The sequence below is a fragment of the Sorghum bicolor genome, chromosome 7, assembly GCF_000003195.3.
Source record: "Sorghum bicolor cultivar BTx623 chromosome 7, Sorghum_bicolor_NCBIv3, whole genome shotgun sequence".
Classification (NCBI taxonomy): domain Eukaryota; kingdom Viridiplantae; phylum Streptophyta; class Magnoliopsida; order Poales; family Poaceae; genus Sorghum; species Sorghum bicolor.
This window is the reverse complement of record NC_012876.2, coordinates 7,532,412-7,550,145: the sequence shown is the minus strand read 5'-3', so window position 1 is coordinate 7,550,145 and position 17,734 is coordinate 7,532,412. Positions and strand designations below refer to the sequence as shown.

Genomic DNA, 17,734 nt, shown 5'->3' with positions numbered 1-17,734 from the left:
AATTTCATAAATACCTTGGTTTCTTACTTTGAACACGTATAGATTGTATAGAAACACGATGGCCATGGCTGATTCGGCCTTGCCAACCAGCGCATGGCATGGGCCAAGGGCAGATTAGGGCTCGGCCACGCGACACATACAGAAGGCGCTGGCTCAGGCACTCAGGCGACGGCGGGGTGACGTCGACGACAGGAGGTGGCCGGAGAAGACGACCTCATTTGTTGGCCGGAGAAAGCAAGGTTGGGCCGCGGATGATCTGGTGAATCGACAGCTCGATCCATCATGGAGATTGACCACGGTACTTAATGAAACAGGGCCACCATTGATCGCAGCAACGAACGGCAAAGGCAAAGCGGAGCTCAATTGCGATCCGTTCAACCATGGTTCTGCTGCGCTAGGAATCACCAGATGTCGGGCACACCACCACGTACCGAAAGTTTCTCGTTGAAGCTGCATGTGCCAAGGATGTTTCTGGTGAACATCGATGGTGCCTGCTCGTGGACGTCGTCTGCCGCGTCAAGGTGAAACTTCGGAGCTCCGGCGGTGTGATTGGATGGAATTGATAAAGTAGGCGGCGGCTTTCTGCGCACGTAGGGTTTGGACTGGATTTATTATTTTCGAAATTAATTAATTTCTTGGATAAAATAATCTCGAAAAGCTGAGAAAAATACTTCCGAGGCTTCAAAAATTTGGGGAAATTTCTTAAAGACATTTTAGAACATGAGGAAATCCAAATAAAATATTTAGAGCTCATGAAAGGATATGTAGGAGTATTTTAAAATTAGATTATGCTCAGAGTCAAGTGGAAATAAATTCTAGAAAAATATTGAAATAATTTTCGATAAGTTTTTATAGGTTGGTTGATGGAAGATGTACCTAAAAGATTGATTTAGAGTAGAATAAAGGGATATAGAAAACTCTAAATAAAAAGATTAAGATCAAAAAGAAGAGACTTGATTAAAGGAAAAGATAAAGGCATGCCGGATACAAAACAATGACTTACTAAACGTATTTTGAAAATTTTACTCACTCGTAACACCAAGTCAAACGACAAGAAAACATCACATTACATCAACAAAACCCCATCAAATTAAATTTAGAAAAATTTAAAGAATGATATATTTTATATAACTAATTGACGCTATTTTTTAAAACTGGCATTAGAAATTTTATCCAAATATCAAAATATTTATTTTAATTAGTGTTTTCTATGCACAACCTAAAATTAAAAATTTTGAGGTGTGACACCTGGCTTCTATCCCTCACGCCTGCTCCCCCTGACTCGGCCTAGTGTTTAGATGCCTCCCGATCCCGTCATCCTGTCCCGTCTTCCTCTCGATAAAAAGACGCCACCCTTGTGGACACATGTGGCCTTGTTTAGTTCCCTCCGAAATTCAAAAAATTTTCAAGATTCTCCATCACATCAAATCTTGTGGTACATGCATGAAGCATTAAATATAGACAAAAACAAAAATTAATTACATAGTTTGTCTGTAAATCGTAAGACGAATCTTTTGATCTTAGTTAGTTCATGATTGGACAATATTTGTCAAATAAAAACGAAAGTGCTACAATAGCGAAATCCGAAATTTTTTCGGAACTAAACAAGGCCACAGCCGATGCGAGCCGCCTCCGCGTCTGAGAGCTTTCCGTATCGCGGTGCCTGCAACACCTCGCCGCTACATTCTGTGCAGCGTGCTGCGTCCGACTCAAGGCATGGACACCGACGTGCAGGCTGCTCTTGCAACGCTGTCCACCTACAAACATGGCAACGGGTAAAATCCGTGCGGATACTCGCATCATGAACCTGTGCCCGCAAGAAAAAATCCACACCCATGCCCGCGCCCCCCCACCCGTCACGGGCAGCACTACGCGCCCGTGCCCGCTATCCGCGGGCATGCCGGATACCTGCCGCGAGCCGCGATGCTCGCAGGGTGCTAGGGTCACTGGGGTCACGGGGAGGCCGGCGGCTGGCGTAGGGGAGCCGCGAGTGGAGGAGCCATGCCGCTCTCGCCGTGAGTGGAAGAGGCTGGACACTGGAGGCCTCATCGTCGTCCTAGGTCGGAGCTTCGGTGCCGGTGCGGGGAGGCCAGAGTTGGAGACGAGGAAGCAGGCTTCAGGCGTCGGGGAGCAGACCTAGCCGCCTGAGGGAGTCGGGAGGCGTGCTGCGAGTGGAGGAGTCGCACTCGCCGTGGCTGGGAAGGCCAGAAGCGCAGGCGCGATGCCAGCCCGTGAGGCTGGGACCGCGATGTGGGGAAGGTGAGGTCTGCGTCCGCGCGTGAGGGTGGGTGACGGCGCTAGTGGAGTCTGGAGTGCGGATTGGGAATTTGGGATGAGGAAACCCTAGAAGCTGAAGGTTATATACTTCTTCGGTGGTGGCCTCACATGTCAGTGTGGGTTTGGCGGATTCTTACCCATGCATCTTTGCCCGTTGGGCACAGTTCTATGCCCGCGCCCGCGAGCATAGGTTGATGCCCATATCCGCGCCCACCGGTCGAGTGCCCACGGGTATGCGGATATTTTCTGCCCGTCGCCATCTTTATACACCTAGCCCGCCGCGTTAGCTAGCATTGACGGCGCCACGCAATGCCGTGGAGGTGCAACAGCACAAGGCGATGTTTTGGCTAAGCAATTCGGAATTGGAATATGATTGGAATTGAATCGATCGAAGACTCCAACTCTTATCCTCCTATCACACCAATTGCAGGGTATGTTGGACTTGAACACCAAGTTAGATTCGAATTTCTTTCGATTTTTCCTCTTTTTTTTTTGCTACTTATATATTACTGATTTTGGTTGGATCATTGGAATCTCACTAGCAGGATCCATCAATATAGAGGTGAGCCTGCTCATATTAGGGTTGGATCCACAAATATGACGAGATCTAGCGGGCGTAGGCTTCCTCGCCGGCGAGCCTCCCCACCAGCAACAGACCTGGCAACCATGGTTGAGGACATCTGCAGTTGTTTTTCTACCTCTGTTTCTATGTTTTCTTGAGAGTACAGACGGACAGAGGAAGACGAACCTCGTGTGGAGAGTGAAGCCGAAGGGGTACCACAGCTGGCCCTATTGGACCGCGTCCGCATAATGGAAGACAATCAAACTCAAATATTCATGGTCAGATTGGAAAGGAATGATTGTCTTGACACAAGGAGTTGAAATTCACTACTCAAAAAAAAACGCTTACTAGCTTTCACAGTGCTTTTTAAGGACTGATTTGTTGTCCCTTGCGTCTTTGATTCATGTGTGTACTTGGTTTATAGAAACAATAACTAGAGTTCCAAACCTTCCACATCTTACTGGTGATGTTGATTTCCCCATGAGGGAATTAGCATCCAGATAAGACCAAACTTGAAAAATCTGGTTAGCAATTTTCAAAAATATGGATAACAAAATTTGTGGGTTCATATTAGCTTATAATTTTTCCTTCCCTGCTTCAACAATAGATGGAAGCTGGCGATAGGTTTAATGTTTTGTTATTTATGTGGCTATGAATTTTCTGTGAAATATATAGGGGCGCCAAATGTGACTGTCGACTGCCTGTGATGACTACCATTGAGTTTGTTAAGACCTCATTGTCCAATAATATGGGAAACAGAGACTCAACAATTTAATTATTTTCCCCATCTTCTCAGTGAAGGATCTCAGTTCTCATGGTATAATATTGCACTTAAAATAATGACGGCCTCTCCTTCGGTGAACTATTTTAGATAGTGTGGCATTATGTTTCTCCTATTTTTTTCAAGTTTATCATCTCCAATAGTTTGGTAAAACTCACTTGCCAAATTTTGTGATTTGACAAGTTGCTAAAACATATGGCAAGTGAGATTTTCTTCCGTCTCCAACAGTACAGTTTGCCAATTGAGCTTGATAAATTTAAAAAGAAGACCCACAACCAACAACCAAATCAACTAATCTGTTGGATAGCAAGTTAACAAATATGGGCGCATAGTGCTGCTGGATGGCAAGTTGCCAAAAGATGGCAACCCATTTACCAAATTATTGGAGTGATTATTTTCTACTTTTGCCAAATAAACAAGAAATAGCAAGTTCATTTAGAAAATTGTTGGAGATGCTCAACTCATCAGTTTGGTGATGCCTGACCGGAGCATGGTAATGAAGAGAAAGGTTGTTTCCACAGATGGGGATGAGATGGTGAGGATTCATAGTCCAGCAAGCAGTGAGAACATCAAGGAGCATTCATGATTTGTCAAGTGGGAAAGCGACGGAGACGTTGCATATTTTATAGCTGCATTCAGTGGACTAAAAAAATATATCCAAAGCAGCTAAAAATTCTTGATTCTACTTTTAAGCATCAGAAAATTGATTATTTGTTTAAAGTAAAAGTTTGCTGAATGAAAAGTAACCTCGTATTCAGTAACTAAATGTATTGTATCTCCATGTCCATGAGACAACAACCATGCAGTAGATGTAGAATAACAGAGTAAATAAAAAGAGACATTAACATAGCGTCATACTCAACAAGCCAATGAAACACAACAGGAGCGGGTGTCAGGTCATAAGGGGGCATTTTGAAATAAAGGAGAGAGAAATTTAGCCAACAACATTAGCCATATTGGATTGATCATGTGCAATTTACTTTTTATTGTAATATCTTGTTTCATTTTTTTTTCATTGCAACGCACGAGTAAATTTCCTAATAAACAATAAAGTATGAGGGTCCTGAGGTGCAAAAGTAAGGTAGATTTGTTTTTTTTTGTTCAATAATTGGATACCTCAAATCGTTTGCGATCCCTTGTACTTAAGAGGACACGTGGTCTTGTATGGGGTTACAAATTGAGTCAAAACAAGCGGTGCACACCTAGTTCTACATGATAAATCTTCTCAGTAATTTCTTTCATCCCTACTCTAAATTGGACTTGGACATTCTATATATGCCTTTTCAATCATCTTGCGGTAAAATTCATACTTCAATTTAGAGAAGTTTACAAAACCGGGCTTAGCTGGGAGGTGACTCTACGCCGCACGTGAGAGCCGAAGTGAGGGATTGTTTACTTTCTGAAAATTTTTGCAAACTTTTCAAGATTTATGATTACATCGAATCTTTTAAATATAAATAAAAAAATAACTAATTGTATAGTTTATCTATAATTTGTGAGACGAATCTTTTGAGTCTAGTTAGTCTAAGACTCGATAATAATTATCAAATACAAACAAAAGTGTTACAATTGTCAAAATCAAAAATTTTCACCAACTAAATGAGGCCTGAGCCGGGTCGTCAAAAAGAAAAAAAAAAAGAAGTTGAGGCCCTGTTTAGTTCCCAAAAACCATTTTTTAAAGATCTCTCATCACATCAAATATTACGACACATACACAAAACATTAAATAAATAAAAATAATTATATAGTTTGGTTATAATTTGAGAGACGAATCTTTAATTACCAAATAAAAAAAGTATTACACAATTCAAAAACTTTTCAGCAAGGTCTGAGTTTCCTTTCCCCAAAGCTCGGAGAGAAGTTTTGCACGCCGCTGCGATGCCTAGGGGGCTGTTTGGTTGCCCGCATGTGGTCGAACGAGCATCCCGGGATGCAGCCTGTTCGTGTTTGGTTGTCTGGAGCTGTCCCCGAGCCTGACTGAGCACATGCAAAAAGTCTCTCCGGGCCTGGCTGAGGAGGAACGGCCAAATTGGCCGTTCTTTTTGGGCCTGGCTGGCTCGGACAGCTGTTTAGTCTGCTAATGATGGTATTAGTGTATAATTAGTAAATATTAAGTGATATTAATATGTTTTAAAGATATTTAAGGCATAATTAGATAAAATAAGAATATTAAGAGTATATTTGCACAAAATAAAATTTTTAATAATAATCTTATAATATTTTTTGTTTCATGCAACATGTCTCGTATATACAACCAAACAATATCTGGTCTCAACCGGGCTAGCCAGATACAACCAAACAAACACGACAACATGTATGCACTCAGCTGTCCCATGTGAGCCAGGCTCTACTACTACGTGAACCAAACAGGCCCTAGACCGCCGCCTGTTTTGCCCAGACCGGCCCAAATGCTTCCAGGCGCTTCGCATCGCGTCCCACGGCCCCACCTGGCCAGTGGAGGCAAAAATATCTAAACCGAGCCCCACACGCACAGAGACGTCCCAATCCACACCACCTCTCTCCCCGTCCACACCTCCATCGTCCCACCTAGGTTTCGCTCCCCGTCCTCCTCCTCCGCCGCCGCCGCCGCCATGATGCCGCAGCAGCAGCCCGGCGTGGCCCCGCCTCCACCCCAGGCCGCTCCCGGCGCGCCGCCGCACTGGGGAGGCATCCCGCCGCCCATGGCGCCTCAGCATCAGTACGGGCCACCACCCCCGACCCAGCAGGCCCCACCCCCGCCGCAGATGTGGGGCCAGGCGCCTCCGCCCCCGACCCAGGCCGCGTACGGCCAGGCGCCCCCGCCGCCCCAGGCTGCGTACGGCCAGGCGCCCCCGCCGCCCCAGGCCGCGTACGGCCAGCCGCCTCCCCAGCCACAGGCCGCCTACTACGGGGCGCCACCAGCGCCGGCGCCCGCGGCGATGGCCGCGGCGCCTACTGGGCCCAGCGAGGTCAGGACGCTCTGGATCGGGGATCTGCAGTACTGGATGGATGAGAATTACGTCTACGGGTGCTTCGCATCCACGGGGGAGGTACGTGCTTTCGGTTCCTATATGCCGTGCCCTAGGCTGTGCGAATCTGCTGCCCTGTGGGTCGCTGCGATCCGTCCCTATCGATGCCCTGTTTATGGACTTCTTATTATGTCTTTGCTGACTTGAGATTTCAATTGGTTCGTCTCATGGATGGAGTGTGATTGTAGTATAATAATAAAGTACCGCACTAAGAGTGGATTTCAGATGCATAATTAGTGAATTCAGATTCATTAGAGCTTGATGCTATATGTGATTTATTTATGAATTCGAATTATGAGGCCGGTGGCCGTTTTGTTAGGCATCCCATCATCATTTACAAAACGGTCCGATATATTAGGCGGTAGCGATATATTAGTGGATTCAGATGCATCAATAGTAAATCTATAATGGTCTGCCCATCTATGTGTGTATGATGTGCAGTGTCCTGGCAGCTTGTCTGGAGTAGCTGGATACCGTTTTGGTATTTTTCTTAGATTCTGCTGCAGATGCATTTATGATTGTGTTTAGGTTTATTTAAAACAAAATTACCCTAGTTTTTGCGTTTTATATTAACTAATGGGTTTGTTGATTAAATCATAGAAGGATTGTGTTGTCACCCTACCTGATGGTTACCATTGCATATTTCACACCATGTATTTTTGGCCTTTGTGTACAGGATTGTGCTGATCTTTTCTTTGCTCATGAATTTGTAGGTGCAAAATGTGAAGCTAATTCGTGACAAGCATACTGGACAACTTCAGGGCTATGGTTTTATTGAATTCATAAGCCGTGCTGCTGCTGAAAGAGTTCTTCAGACTTACAATGGGACAATGATGCCAAATGTTGAGTTGCCATTCCGGTTAAATTGGGCCAGTGCTGGTGAAAAACGTGATGACACCCCTGACTATACAATATTTGTTGGTGACTTGGCTGCTGATGTTACAGACTACGTATTACAAGAGACATTTAGGGCACATTACCCTTCTGTGAAAGGTGCAAAAGTTGTAACAGACAAGCTGACAATGCGCTCAAAGGGTTATGGCTTTGTGAAATTTGGTGATCCTAATGAGCAAGCTCGTGCAATGACTGAGATGAATGGGATGCTATGTTCTTCTAGGCCTATGCGTATTGGACCCGCTGCTAACAAGAAAGCTACTGGTGTTCAAGAGAAAGGTAAGGAATAGTTGAAAGAAAGTTGAATTTATTTTGTTGTGACTGCATTTATTGCATTTGCATAATTGCATTTGATTTCTAGTTTATTTCATGTCTGTTCTGTTATGTAAATCGTTGTGTTTAGTGTCACTTGTAACTTCAGTTAGATTTTTTGTTGTTAGTTTGTTATCTCTACCTGTTCCAAATGTATTGAAGCTTGGTTGCAGTCCTTGAAGAAGTCAGTAGCTCCACAGCATTTCGTTCCTTAATTTGGATCATTTGATACAGGAGGGTTCTGAAATAATCGTAAAACTGCTGTTGTCTTGAAGCAGGATACCAGCAGGCTCTTCATATAGGACTTGAGCTGCGATGCGTGTCTTGTGTAATGCATGACCTCTGTTAGGTCAGTGTTAATTGTTTATGTCCTATAATATGATCTTGGTCCTTTCAGTACCTACTTTATTTCGTAGTTTTCCCCTTCCTGCCACAGTTCAATTATTTCCTTCTGCATCGTTATGAATCTATTACCCAAGGTCAAGAACCTTTGCCTCTTATTTCCTTCCTGCCACAGTCCATTTATTTCTTCTGTTCTATTAAAGCTATTGCTCGAGGTGAAGAACCTTTACCTTTACCATTCAAAAGCCACTAGTGGAATGTGTGTATGTACTGTCTATAACCTTCCTTACTAGTAATTGAGAGCCTGTTCTTGTTTTAGTATAAGTTCTCGTTTTCCATTTTTTATCCTTCCACTTTCTACATTTACCATTTTGTAACCTTTTTTTTGTAAGAATAGCTTAAACCTTTGAGGCCAGGTATATCTTATGGTATATCCTAGGTAGTTTTGGACTTAAATCTAATGAGGTTTAGCCCATTTCTTCTAGCTTTTCTAAGAAAGCAGCTTAAGGGAGAAGCTAGAGTTCAGTGTGGAGCACTACATGGTTAGGGGCAATACACGAAATGTAGCAACAATTTGTTTGCAGATCTTCATTGCCTTGTTTATTTTTTTTAGTTGTTATTGCTAGCTCATTGACACTAGTTATTTTGTTTCGCTTACTAAACCTGAGATTGGTGTCATGATCAAGATGTTGGATTTCGGTTACCATCTGAAAAAAATGGAGACTTGATCACCTGCTTATGTCAAGGCGTGGATCCTTTTGTGTGCCTTTATGTTTTGCTGGCTTTGAGCTTGTAGATCTATTTTAGATCTCCCAATTGGCAATTATGATGACTTAAGAAAATAGTTGGTTGCTGACTTGCTGTTCTAGTGCCAACTAACCATCTTTGTGAAACCAGTATAGTTAGTCTTCTTGGCTTCTGATATTTAGTTTCAATTGCAATTCAATGCATAAAGCTATGTGTACAACCCCATGCTTACAACTTGCGTCTAAATAAATACACTTGTTGAAAAATGAACTGATGGATAGATTGATTGCTTGGTGGCCATTGTTGTTGAATGTTGATGCAGCACAACTTGAATTTGATGAAGCTTTAATTTATTCATTCAAAGCATAGTTGAATGGAGGTACCTAGAAACAAGGTTATTCCTTAGCTGGTAGAATTAAAATATTTGCTATTGAGGTTCCATAATGCATGTTTTCCTTTGATGTTCCAAGAATTGGAGACTAGACAGTCACACAGAACCACTGACATTTAATATGCTTCACTTCCATTTTTGTGGCCATTTTTGAGTGTTTCACATCTTGCTTCTTCTACTTGTGATTCTTTGTGCTTAATATCCTGTGAGCTAGTTATTGTGGATCAGATTGTCCGAAGCATGCCCTTCTGTCATAGTATTAGCATATTGCATAGGATATCTGCATATACATTACTGCTTTTCTTAACTGAATGGCATTTTTGATGTTCATGTTTTTCGTGATAAGCATTCATGCACATGATTTTCATCAATGTTCATTGTCTTACATTATGCCTTCTTTATTTGTGTTTTATTTACAGTACCAAGTGCTCAGGGAGTTCAGTCTGACAATGATCCTAACAATACAACCGTGCGTTCTTTTTGCTACTTCCTATTGTTCAAGCAATTGTTCTTATCTAGCTATTGATAACCTGTCTTTGTTGTTGAGCACAGATTTTTGTTGGTGGTCTTGATCCCAATGTCACTGAAGATATGTTGAAACAAGTTTTCACCCCTTGTGGGGAAGTGGTCCATGTTAAGATCCCTGTTGGCAAGAGATGTGGTTTTGTTCAATATGCTAACAGGTTGACCGATGATCCCTTATTTGTTGCCTGGGTGGATTGCAAATAACTATTCAACACGTTCACTCATGTAATCACTTCTGTTACTATGCATTCAGATCTTCTGCAGAGGAGGCCTTGGTAATTCTGCAAGGCACCTTGGTTGGAGGGCAGAATGTGAGGCTTTCATGGGGTCGCAGCCCTTCAAACAAACAAGTTCAGGTAATCTCCCGCTGTGGCACATATGGACTTCTATTTTCCCCACCTGTCGATTGAAGCTTATGTTTTTATGTATAATTCCAGCCTCAACAGGACTCCAACCAGTGGGCTGGAGCTAATGCTGGATATTATGGATATGGTCAAGGCTACGAGGCCTATGGGTATCCCCAGTCTCAGGACCCTAATATGTATAGTTATGGAGCTGGAGCTTATGCTGGCTATCCAAATTACCAACAGCAACCAGTAGCGCAGCAACCACAGCAGCAACAGGTGAGGTTTTTGGTACTTGATTGTCTTGTTCTTAAATTCTGTTCCAATTTGTCACTAGATTTCATGTAACTTGCTATTCAGAGTTGTTTAATTTGTATTGGATGCCATGTAAGTAATGAATGATGTCTAAAAGGCCATATTATAGTTTCAGGATCCTATGTTTAGATATGTTCTTTCTACAGTTAGAATTGCTAAAACAATTCTTGAATAAACAGATAAACATCAATGAGTTGACATTTGTTGAATTTTTCTAGTTCTAATTTTCTGAAATAAACAGAGGGTCTGGCAAATTTAAACTGTAATTGCTCTAAACTTTCTTCACTATATAACTGAAGATAGAATGATTTTGCACTAGCCATGTTGAATTTTGTATATTTTTAATTTAGTTTTTGGAGACCATGGTAAAGTGGAACATCGACCTTGTTTCTGCTGGATTGTGGCATCTTTGACCTTTTTTTTTTACATGTCTTCATGCTCTGCATGTATATTAGCATTAGCATGAGAACCTGACATTGTTGCCATCCTGTGCAGTGAGATCCAATGAGGCTACTGTCATTTGAGTGCGGCGATTGATGTGGGCATATTTATGAGTTGTAAGATGGGCTTCGGATGCAAGCCTGGATTAGGTATACAGACATGATTTGTAGTACTCAGATTCTGAGCACCTTGTATCACTGAGCTTATGGTTCTATATTGGTTACTGAATGTTTTATTCGCCTTTGCTTATGTTGTACCGTGTCTTCCGTTACTCCAAAATCTTGACACTTACTATGTTGGGATTTTTTTTGAGTATTATTGCATGGATGTCTAGTCCTGTGTGCATCCGACTTATGTCTTTTGCCTTGGTGCCATGTTGGTGTTAGCAAACGAGCTTGCAGAATGTGCAGATCGAGCCTTACCAGAGCCCATTTTAACCTTAGTTTAGCATTGTTAGATGGCTTTGTTCCGACTTCCTCCTCAAAAAGAATGCGATTTGCTCTAGTAGTCGAACAGTTTTCATGTTTGATCAAATCTATCTATCAATCTATATATTAGGGTCCTGAGACTGGGCATACCAGTTTTGCTTCATCCGTCTTGATTTGTCGAACAGTGAAATTTCCTGAATGTTGGTAGCTACCTTCTGGTTACTGCAATACTCAGTCTTGCTAGCTCCCAATTGCTTATCTGAACTGAAATTTCCTTAATGTTGCCTCATGATTCCAAACTTATCTCAAGCTCCTAATCGCCAGCTCCCAATTGCCTATCTGAAGTGAAATTTCCTGAATGTTGCCTCATGATTACAAACTTATCTGAAGCTCCTAATCGCGAGCTCCCAACTGATTATCTGAAGCTCCCAATTGCTTCTCATGTGTGTGAACTTTTGTGTTGCATTTGTAAAGTGAATTTAACTAGTCTTTACATTGTTGGAATTGGATGTGGCCACGTATGGTACTTACCTCCGTTACTATATGCATCTAGCTAGTGGAACACACTGGTCGTTGGCTCCAAGGAGTCCAAGGCCTACTGGATCGATTAATTTAGTCTTAGCCGATCTACCGGTTGATAGTTTAGTTTAGCCTAGTAATTTGGGTGGCTCAATGCAATATTCATCTCCAAATTACTGTTGAGAAATATTGTTGATATATCTAAAGGACACCATGTTTTGGATGAATAATTATGTTCTGTTCTTTCTTTCTTTCTTTGGTACTGCTAGCGCCCGGATGCCTGCTGCGCCTACACGAGAAAGAAAAAGAAGAAGAAAAATAAGATATGAACCCGACCCCGCTCGCCCCCGCCTAGAAAAAAGAAAACTAGAGATACCGAAGCAACTCTGCCCGCCCCCACACCGAGAAGAAAGGAAATCGTCTCTTCCTCCACACCTCGCACAAGAAACTCGCCTCATCCCCAGCTCACAGGATCTACCTGCCCCTAACCTCGCCAGAACCCCAACACCTCCCTCTGTCATCAGCTCACCCCCATAGCCCCTCCCTACTTGTCGCTGCAATACTGAAACACTATGAATATATTATTGCAACATCGTCAAAACAAACTGTTGCAACAATGGGTTAAAACAGTGAAAACACCATGAACACATATATTGCAATAAACAAAATGGGACAACAACTGCAACGTTGGGATGAAAAAGTTGAAACACCTTGACACATTATTGTAACAGCAAAAAAATAGCTGAAACATCATAAACATATTATTACAACAACACTGAACAACTATTACAATAACATACAATAATTACTACAACATGAAGATTGAAGCAACTAAATACATACTGCGTACATCTCGTACATCTCATAGTAGTACTGTTGCAACAACAATTGAAACCTACGACAACATCCAGAGGGAACCATTGCAATGTGACGAGATCTGAACCCAAAGTGGTCACCGAAACCCTAGCCACCACCACGTCCCTTAGATCCAGAGGGAGGACGAGTAGAAGGAAGAGGAGAGCTCAGATCCAAAATTGAAGAAGGGGGAGGAGGAGGAGGAAGGGAAGGGCTTAGATCTAGAAAGGATCCACCTAGCTTGCTAGAAGCCACCATCGTTGCGCTTCTCTCCGGTGACATGAAGGTCGCCAGAGCAAGGGAAGGGAGGTAGGAAAGGAGGGAGGCGTGGCTTGCATGAAAACCTCCGTCATCGCCCTGGTATGGAGGTCGCAGGAACACTGTGGGAGGAAGGGAGGGAGGGAGGGGCGGCACGCCGAAAGCCGTTGCCGTCGCAGCGTGGAGGGCATGGAGGATGGGAAGGAGACGGGCGTCGGAAAAACTCGAGAGTGCAGCCGTGAGGAACAGACATCGAGCAGAGCGAGGAAAAGAAATAAAAGTGCTAGAGATAAGATAGGACGGAAGCGGACGGATAAGAATGAACGCGGGCGGTCCGAGTCACTTGCTAACATGCGTCCAACCCTCCGGACGTTTGAGTTGTATCATTACCGTTCTTTCTTTCTTCTGAAAGGAAGCCACAGTTCATCCTTTCCATGACACTTTCAGTCTTCCCATCCAAGCACTAGCTCCTTTTACTCTCAGTTCGGACACAACAAATATTCTGAATTATTAATTTGTTCAATAGATAATATGGTACCAGTTTCTAAATGTAAGATTTCTTTCAGGAGGTAATTGTTAGCTACTTAGTTACTGCATGTCCATCCAACTCGATTTGTCGGACAGTGAAATTTCCTGAATGTTGGTAGCTACCATCTTGTTACTGCAATACATTAGTGCAATCTTGCTAGCTCCCAATTGCTTATCTGAAGTGAAATTTCCTGAATGTTGCCTCATGATTACAAACTTATCTCAAGCTCCTAATTGCTAGCTCCCAATTGCTTATCTGAAGCTCCCAATTGCTTCTCATGTGTGTGAACTTTTGTGGTGCATTTGTAAAGTGAATTTAAATAGTCTTTACATTGTTGGAATTGATGTGGCCACGTATGGTACTTGACCTCGGTTACCATATGCATCTAGCTAGGCCTTGTTTAGTTCTCAAAAAATTTTGCAAATTTTTTTAGATTTTCCGTCACATCGAATCTTTGACGCTTGCATGAAGTATTAAATATAGATGAAAATAAAAATTAATTACATAGTTCAACTGTAATTTGCGAGACGAATCTTTCGAGCCTAGTTACTTTATGATTAGACAATATTTGTCAAATACAAACGAAAGTGCTACTGCGTGCATTTTGCAAAAAATTTTGGAATTAAACAAGGCCTGGAACACACTGGTCGTTGGCTCCAAGGAGTCCAAGGCCTACTGGATCGATTAATTTAGTCTTAGCCGATATACCGGTTGATAGTTTAGTTTAGCCTAGTAATTTGGAAGTAATATTCATATCCGAATTACTGTCGAGAAATATTGTTGATATATGTAACGGCATATCATATACAAACGATATCCAATAAATTATGTAGGATCCTCACGTACTACAATTCAAATATTCAAAAAGAACATGGTGGTATATCCTATAGCAGAGACAAAAAAACAGTGATGGGTTACATAAAGCTTCCCATTTATTATATTCTATCTTCCCGGCTTAGCATGTCATAATTGAATACACACGGGAGTATGCAAAATACATATATAAAACTATCTTCGTACAATGAAGTGAGTCTCAATTTACTTAGTTGTGGTTGTTCTCCCAAAATTGTGCTTGGAGCCAATCAATTATTCCCTTTTGCACCTGGAAAGCCTTGGCCAGACATCATCTGAGATGGGTGGTTTTGATCCAAAGACCGCGTTGGCAATAGTAATAGCCCCAGGGTTCTGGCTGCTTAGTGCAGCGATCGCGACAGTTGGCTTGTCATAGACTGGGTTGAATTGGAAGTGTATGAGCCCTTGGGGGAACACAAACACGTCACCCTTGTTGAGAACCTTGGTGAATAGCTTGTTACCATTGTCTGTGTTGGAGGTGACAAATCCAACATAGAGTGTACCCTCAACCACGGTGAGAATTTCTGTGGCACGTGGGTGGGTGTGTGGCGGATTCTGACCTAATGGTGCATAGTCAATGCGAGCCAGTGAGATGCCTAGGGTGTTGAGTCCAGGCAACTGCATGACATTGATCAAAGTGACATTGGATCCGACCTTGCTTTTCATTGTGTCCCTAGGCTTGTCAAGGTTTGCTGCCTTGAAAAAGTCATCTGCGTTCACGGCCATAGGGTCCTTGCAAACAAATCCATTCACCTTCACTGCATATACAAAGACGAAGGAAAATAGGTATATAGAGATAAGAAACATTAGGACATACATAAACATTAGAATGTTTGTTGTGCCAAATGATTATTATTCGATCCTCAATTTACTACAAGAATATATAGCATGACTTAAAGTGAGTGCATGCATACCCGAAGAGTGTATGTCGGCTACACAGAAATCCTGGAGCGGGCTAGGGTCAGAAGCAATGGCCTGAGAAGTGACCAATGCTAGAAAAGAAACAAGGAGAAAGTAGGTGGTGGGAGCCATCTGGTTTAGTTTTCCACTCGCTTTTATGTTTGTGCTCTTTGAACTCAGCTATAGAGCTTCTTGTTGAGTTTGTGTCTCTCTGTTGATGCTTGTGGTATGGGATGGTGTGTTTACATAGGCTGCCACAGCGGCGAGTGTGGCGACGGGAACGTGCTAATGACTGAAGAAGTCCAAGTTCAACCTACCAAAGAAGAAACAGTCTCCGGCTGCTGGAACTTGCAGAGTAAACAACGCAATTATCTTATTACCATATCAACTTTTGCAAACTAACCTTGCTTTCAATATTTTCACACGCATGGCACTAACAAATCCATTGTAATTATCCTTTAAAAGTAGTTCTAAAATATTAGGAAGTAAACCATTAAATGGGGTTATGCCTAGTAATTATGATATATTTATCTAAATTTTAACACAGGTCCATGAGTCCTTTTTGGACGCCGTGGTTTGTTAATTGTTTTTATGGTGAGATAATATGTTTTCTAATGGTGATTATGACATTCCCGGCCAGTAATCACGTTAGCTGACGGTGGACTATGATACACTACGTGAAAAAAGCACTAAGAGAACGCCACCCCCCTTTACTGTAGGGGCGGCTAGCTTTGGAGCCGCCCTTACAGTGGCTCGGACGGGCCCCAACTGGTGACCCGCCCCTACAGTGGCCACTGTAAGGGTGGCTAGTGTTACCAGCTGCCCTTACAGTGATAGGTCACAGTAAGGGCGGCTGGATCACCGACCGCCCTTACAGTGGACTACTGTAGGGGCGACTCAATCACTAGCCGCTCCTACAGTGGTTTTGGATAAAATTTGTCAAATAAGACACTAAATGATCTCAAATGAAAAACTTTTGAATACTAAGATTGTATAACTCATCAAGATCTACATTTATTACATAGTTTATTTTTGAATTTGATAAAGTGTTAGTAAACACTAGTCATAGGGTGGCTCAATCACCGACCGCTCCTACACTAGTTTTGGACAAACTTGGTCAAATGGGGCACTAAATAACCTCAAATAAAAAAAACTAAATACAAAGGTGTTAGAACTCACCAAAGTCTATATTTGATACATAGTTCATTTTACCTTTTGGAAAATTTTTAGTAAACTCTAGTCACATGTTTTAAAAAAATATAAGATGTGACTTGGTCAAACTAGACCAAATGAGGTACTAAATGACCTCAAATGAAAAAAATGAATATAGAGGTGTTAGAACTCATCAAGATATATATTGATATATAACTTATTTTTGTACTTGATAAAGTGTTAGTAAACCCTAGTCGCAAAGTCTTGAATCTCACATAAACTTTGTGAAACTATATGTGAGACTTGTTGATTTAGAACTACACTTTCCTAACACTTTGTCAAATGCAATAATGACCTATGTGTCAAATGTAGATCTTAATGAGTGGATCAATCTTGGTATTCAAGACTTTTCAAGTTGAGACCATCTAGGGTTTCGAAAACTAGCATGTAGGTGTGAAAATTTCAAAAATCAAAATTTGAGTGATTCAAACTTTGTCAAATGAAAGTTGACAATTACAACAAATGTAGACCTTGATGAGTTTGATATTATTTATATTCATTACTTTTGTAGTTGGGACCATCTAGGGTTCGGTCAAAGTGTATTTTTGTTATAATCCAAGATTTGACTTGGTCAAACTTGGTCAAAGAAGGCACTAAATGACCTCAATAATTTTCTAAAGTGTAGATTAATTTTCAAATAAGACCTTGTTTATTTTTTAAAGATTTCTTTTCTATTTCTTATTTATTTATGCTTACAATAATGGGTCATTTCATCAAATGTAGATCTTGATGATCTCTAACAACTTTGTATTTAATTTTTTTTCATTTCAAGTCATCAAATGGGTCATTTGACCAAGTTTGACCAAAGTCAAAGCATTGGTTTTTAGAAACACACACTTTGACCGAACCCTAGATGGTCCCAAATGGAAAAGTCATGAATATTAATATTGTTCGACTCATCAAAATCTGCATTTAATATATAGACCATTTTTGCATTTGACAAAGTTTTGGGAAGGTGTAGTTGAAAATCCACAATTGACACGTATAGTTTCATATAGTTTGTGTGAGATTCAAGATTTGGTGGGTATTGTGAACTTAAACTTTCTCAAATGGAAAAATTGTCTATATAAAAAGTTTAGATCTTGATGATATCTAACAACTTGGTATTCAAATTTTTTCATTTTAAGTAATTTAGTTTGTCATTTGACCAAGTTTGACCAAAACCCGTCTTGGATTTTGAACAAATGTGCTTAGGATTGACTCAAATTTATCCAAATGGAAAAATGGACAATATATCAAATG

The 17,734-nt window shown here is 41.5% G+C and overlaps 2 protein-coding genes and 1 long non-coding RNA gene across 3 annotated transcripts; 2 read left to right on the top strand and 1 right to left on the bottom strand.

The window, feature by feature from the left end:
* LOC110437385 lies at nucleotides 2,434–3,225 on the top strand. The gene is made up of 2 exons (XR_002455489.1): nucleotides 2,434–2,708; nucleotides 2,823–3,225. It is a non-coding gene; the product is annotated as an uncharacterized LOC110437385 (long non-coding RNA).
* LOC110437054 (polyadenylate-binding protein RBP45-like) lies at nucleotides 6,111–11,289 on the top strand. The gene is made up of 7 exons (XM_021465153.1): nucleotides 6,111–6,649; nucleotides 7,342–7,801; nucleotides 9,734–9,783; nucleotides 9,867–9,997; nucleotides 10,093–10,195; nucleotides 10,277–10,462; nucleotides 10,994–11,289. Exons 1-7 carry the CDS (start codon nucleotides 6,212–6,214, stop codon nucleotides 10,994–10,996), a joined length of 1,371 nt encoding a protein of 456 aa, XP_021320828.1. The 5' UTR covers nucleotides 6,111–6,211; the 3' UTR covers nucleotides 10,997–11,289.
* Nucleotides 14,615–15,412, bottom strand: LOC110437392 (germin-like protein 12-2). Its single transcript, XM_021465858.1, has 2 exons — nucleotides 15,295–15,412; nucleotides 14,615–15,138 (listed from the first exon to the last, which is right to left on the bottom strand). Exons 1-2 carry the CDS (start codon nucleotides 15,410–15,412, stop codon nucleotides 14,615–14,617), a joined length of 642 nt encoding a protein of 213 aa, XP_021321533.1.

Coding starts and splice junctions, on each gene's coding strand:
- LOC110437054 (XM_021465153.1), top strand. CDS start 6,212: ATGATGCCGCAGCAGCAGCCCGGCGTGGCCCCGCCTCCACCCCAGGCC. Junction 7,802..9,733: donor TACTGGTGTTCAAGAGAAAG/GTAAGGAATAGT, acceptor TTTTATTTACAG/TACCAAGTGCTCAGGGAGTT. Junction 9,784..9,866: donor ATGATCCTAACAATACAACC/GTGCGTTCTTTT, acceptor TGTTGAGCACAG/ATTTTTGTTGGTGGTCTTGA.
- LOC110437392 (XM_021465858.1), bottom strand. CDS start 15,412: ATGGCTCCCACCACCTACTTTCTCCTTGTTTCTTTTCTAGCATTGGTC. Junction 15,139..15,294: donor AGCCGACATACACTCTTCGG/GTATGCATGCAC, acceptor TTGTATATGCAG/TGAAGGTGAATGGATTTGTT.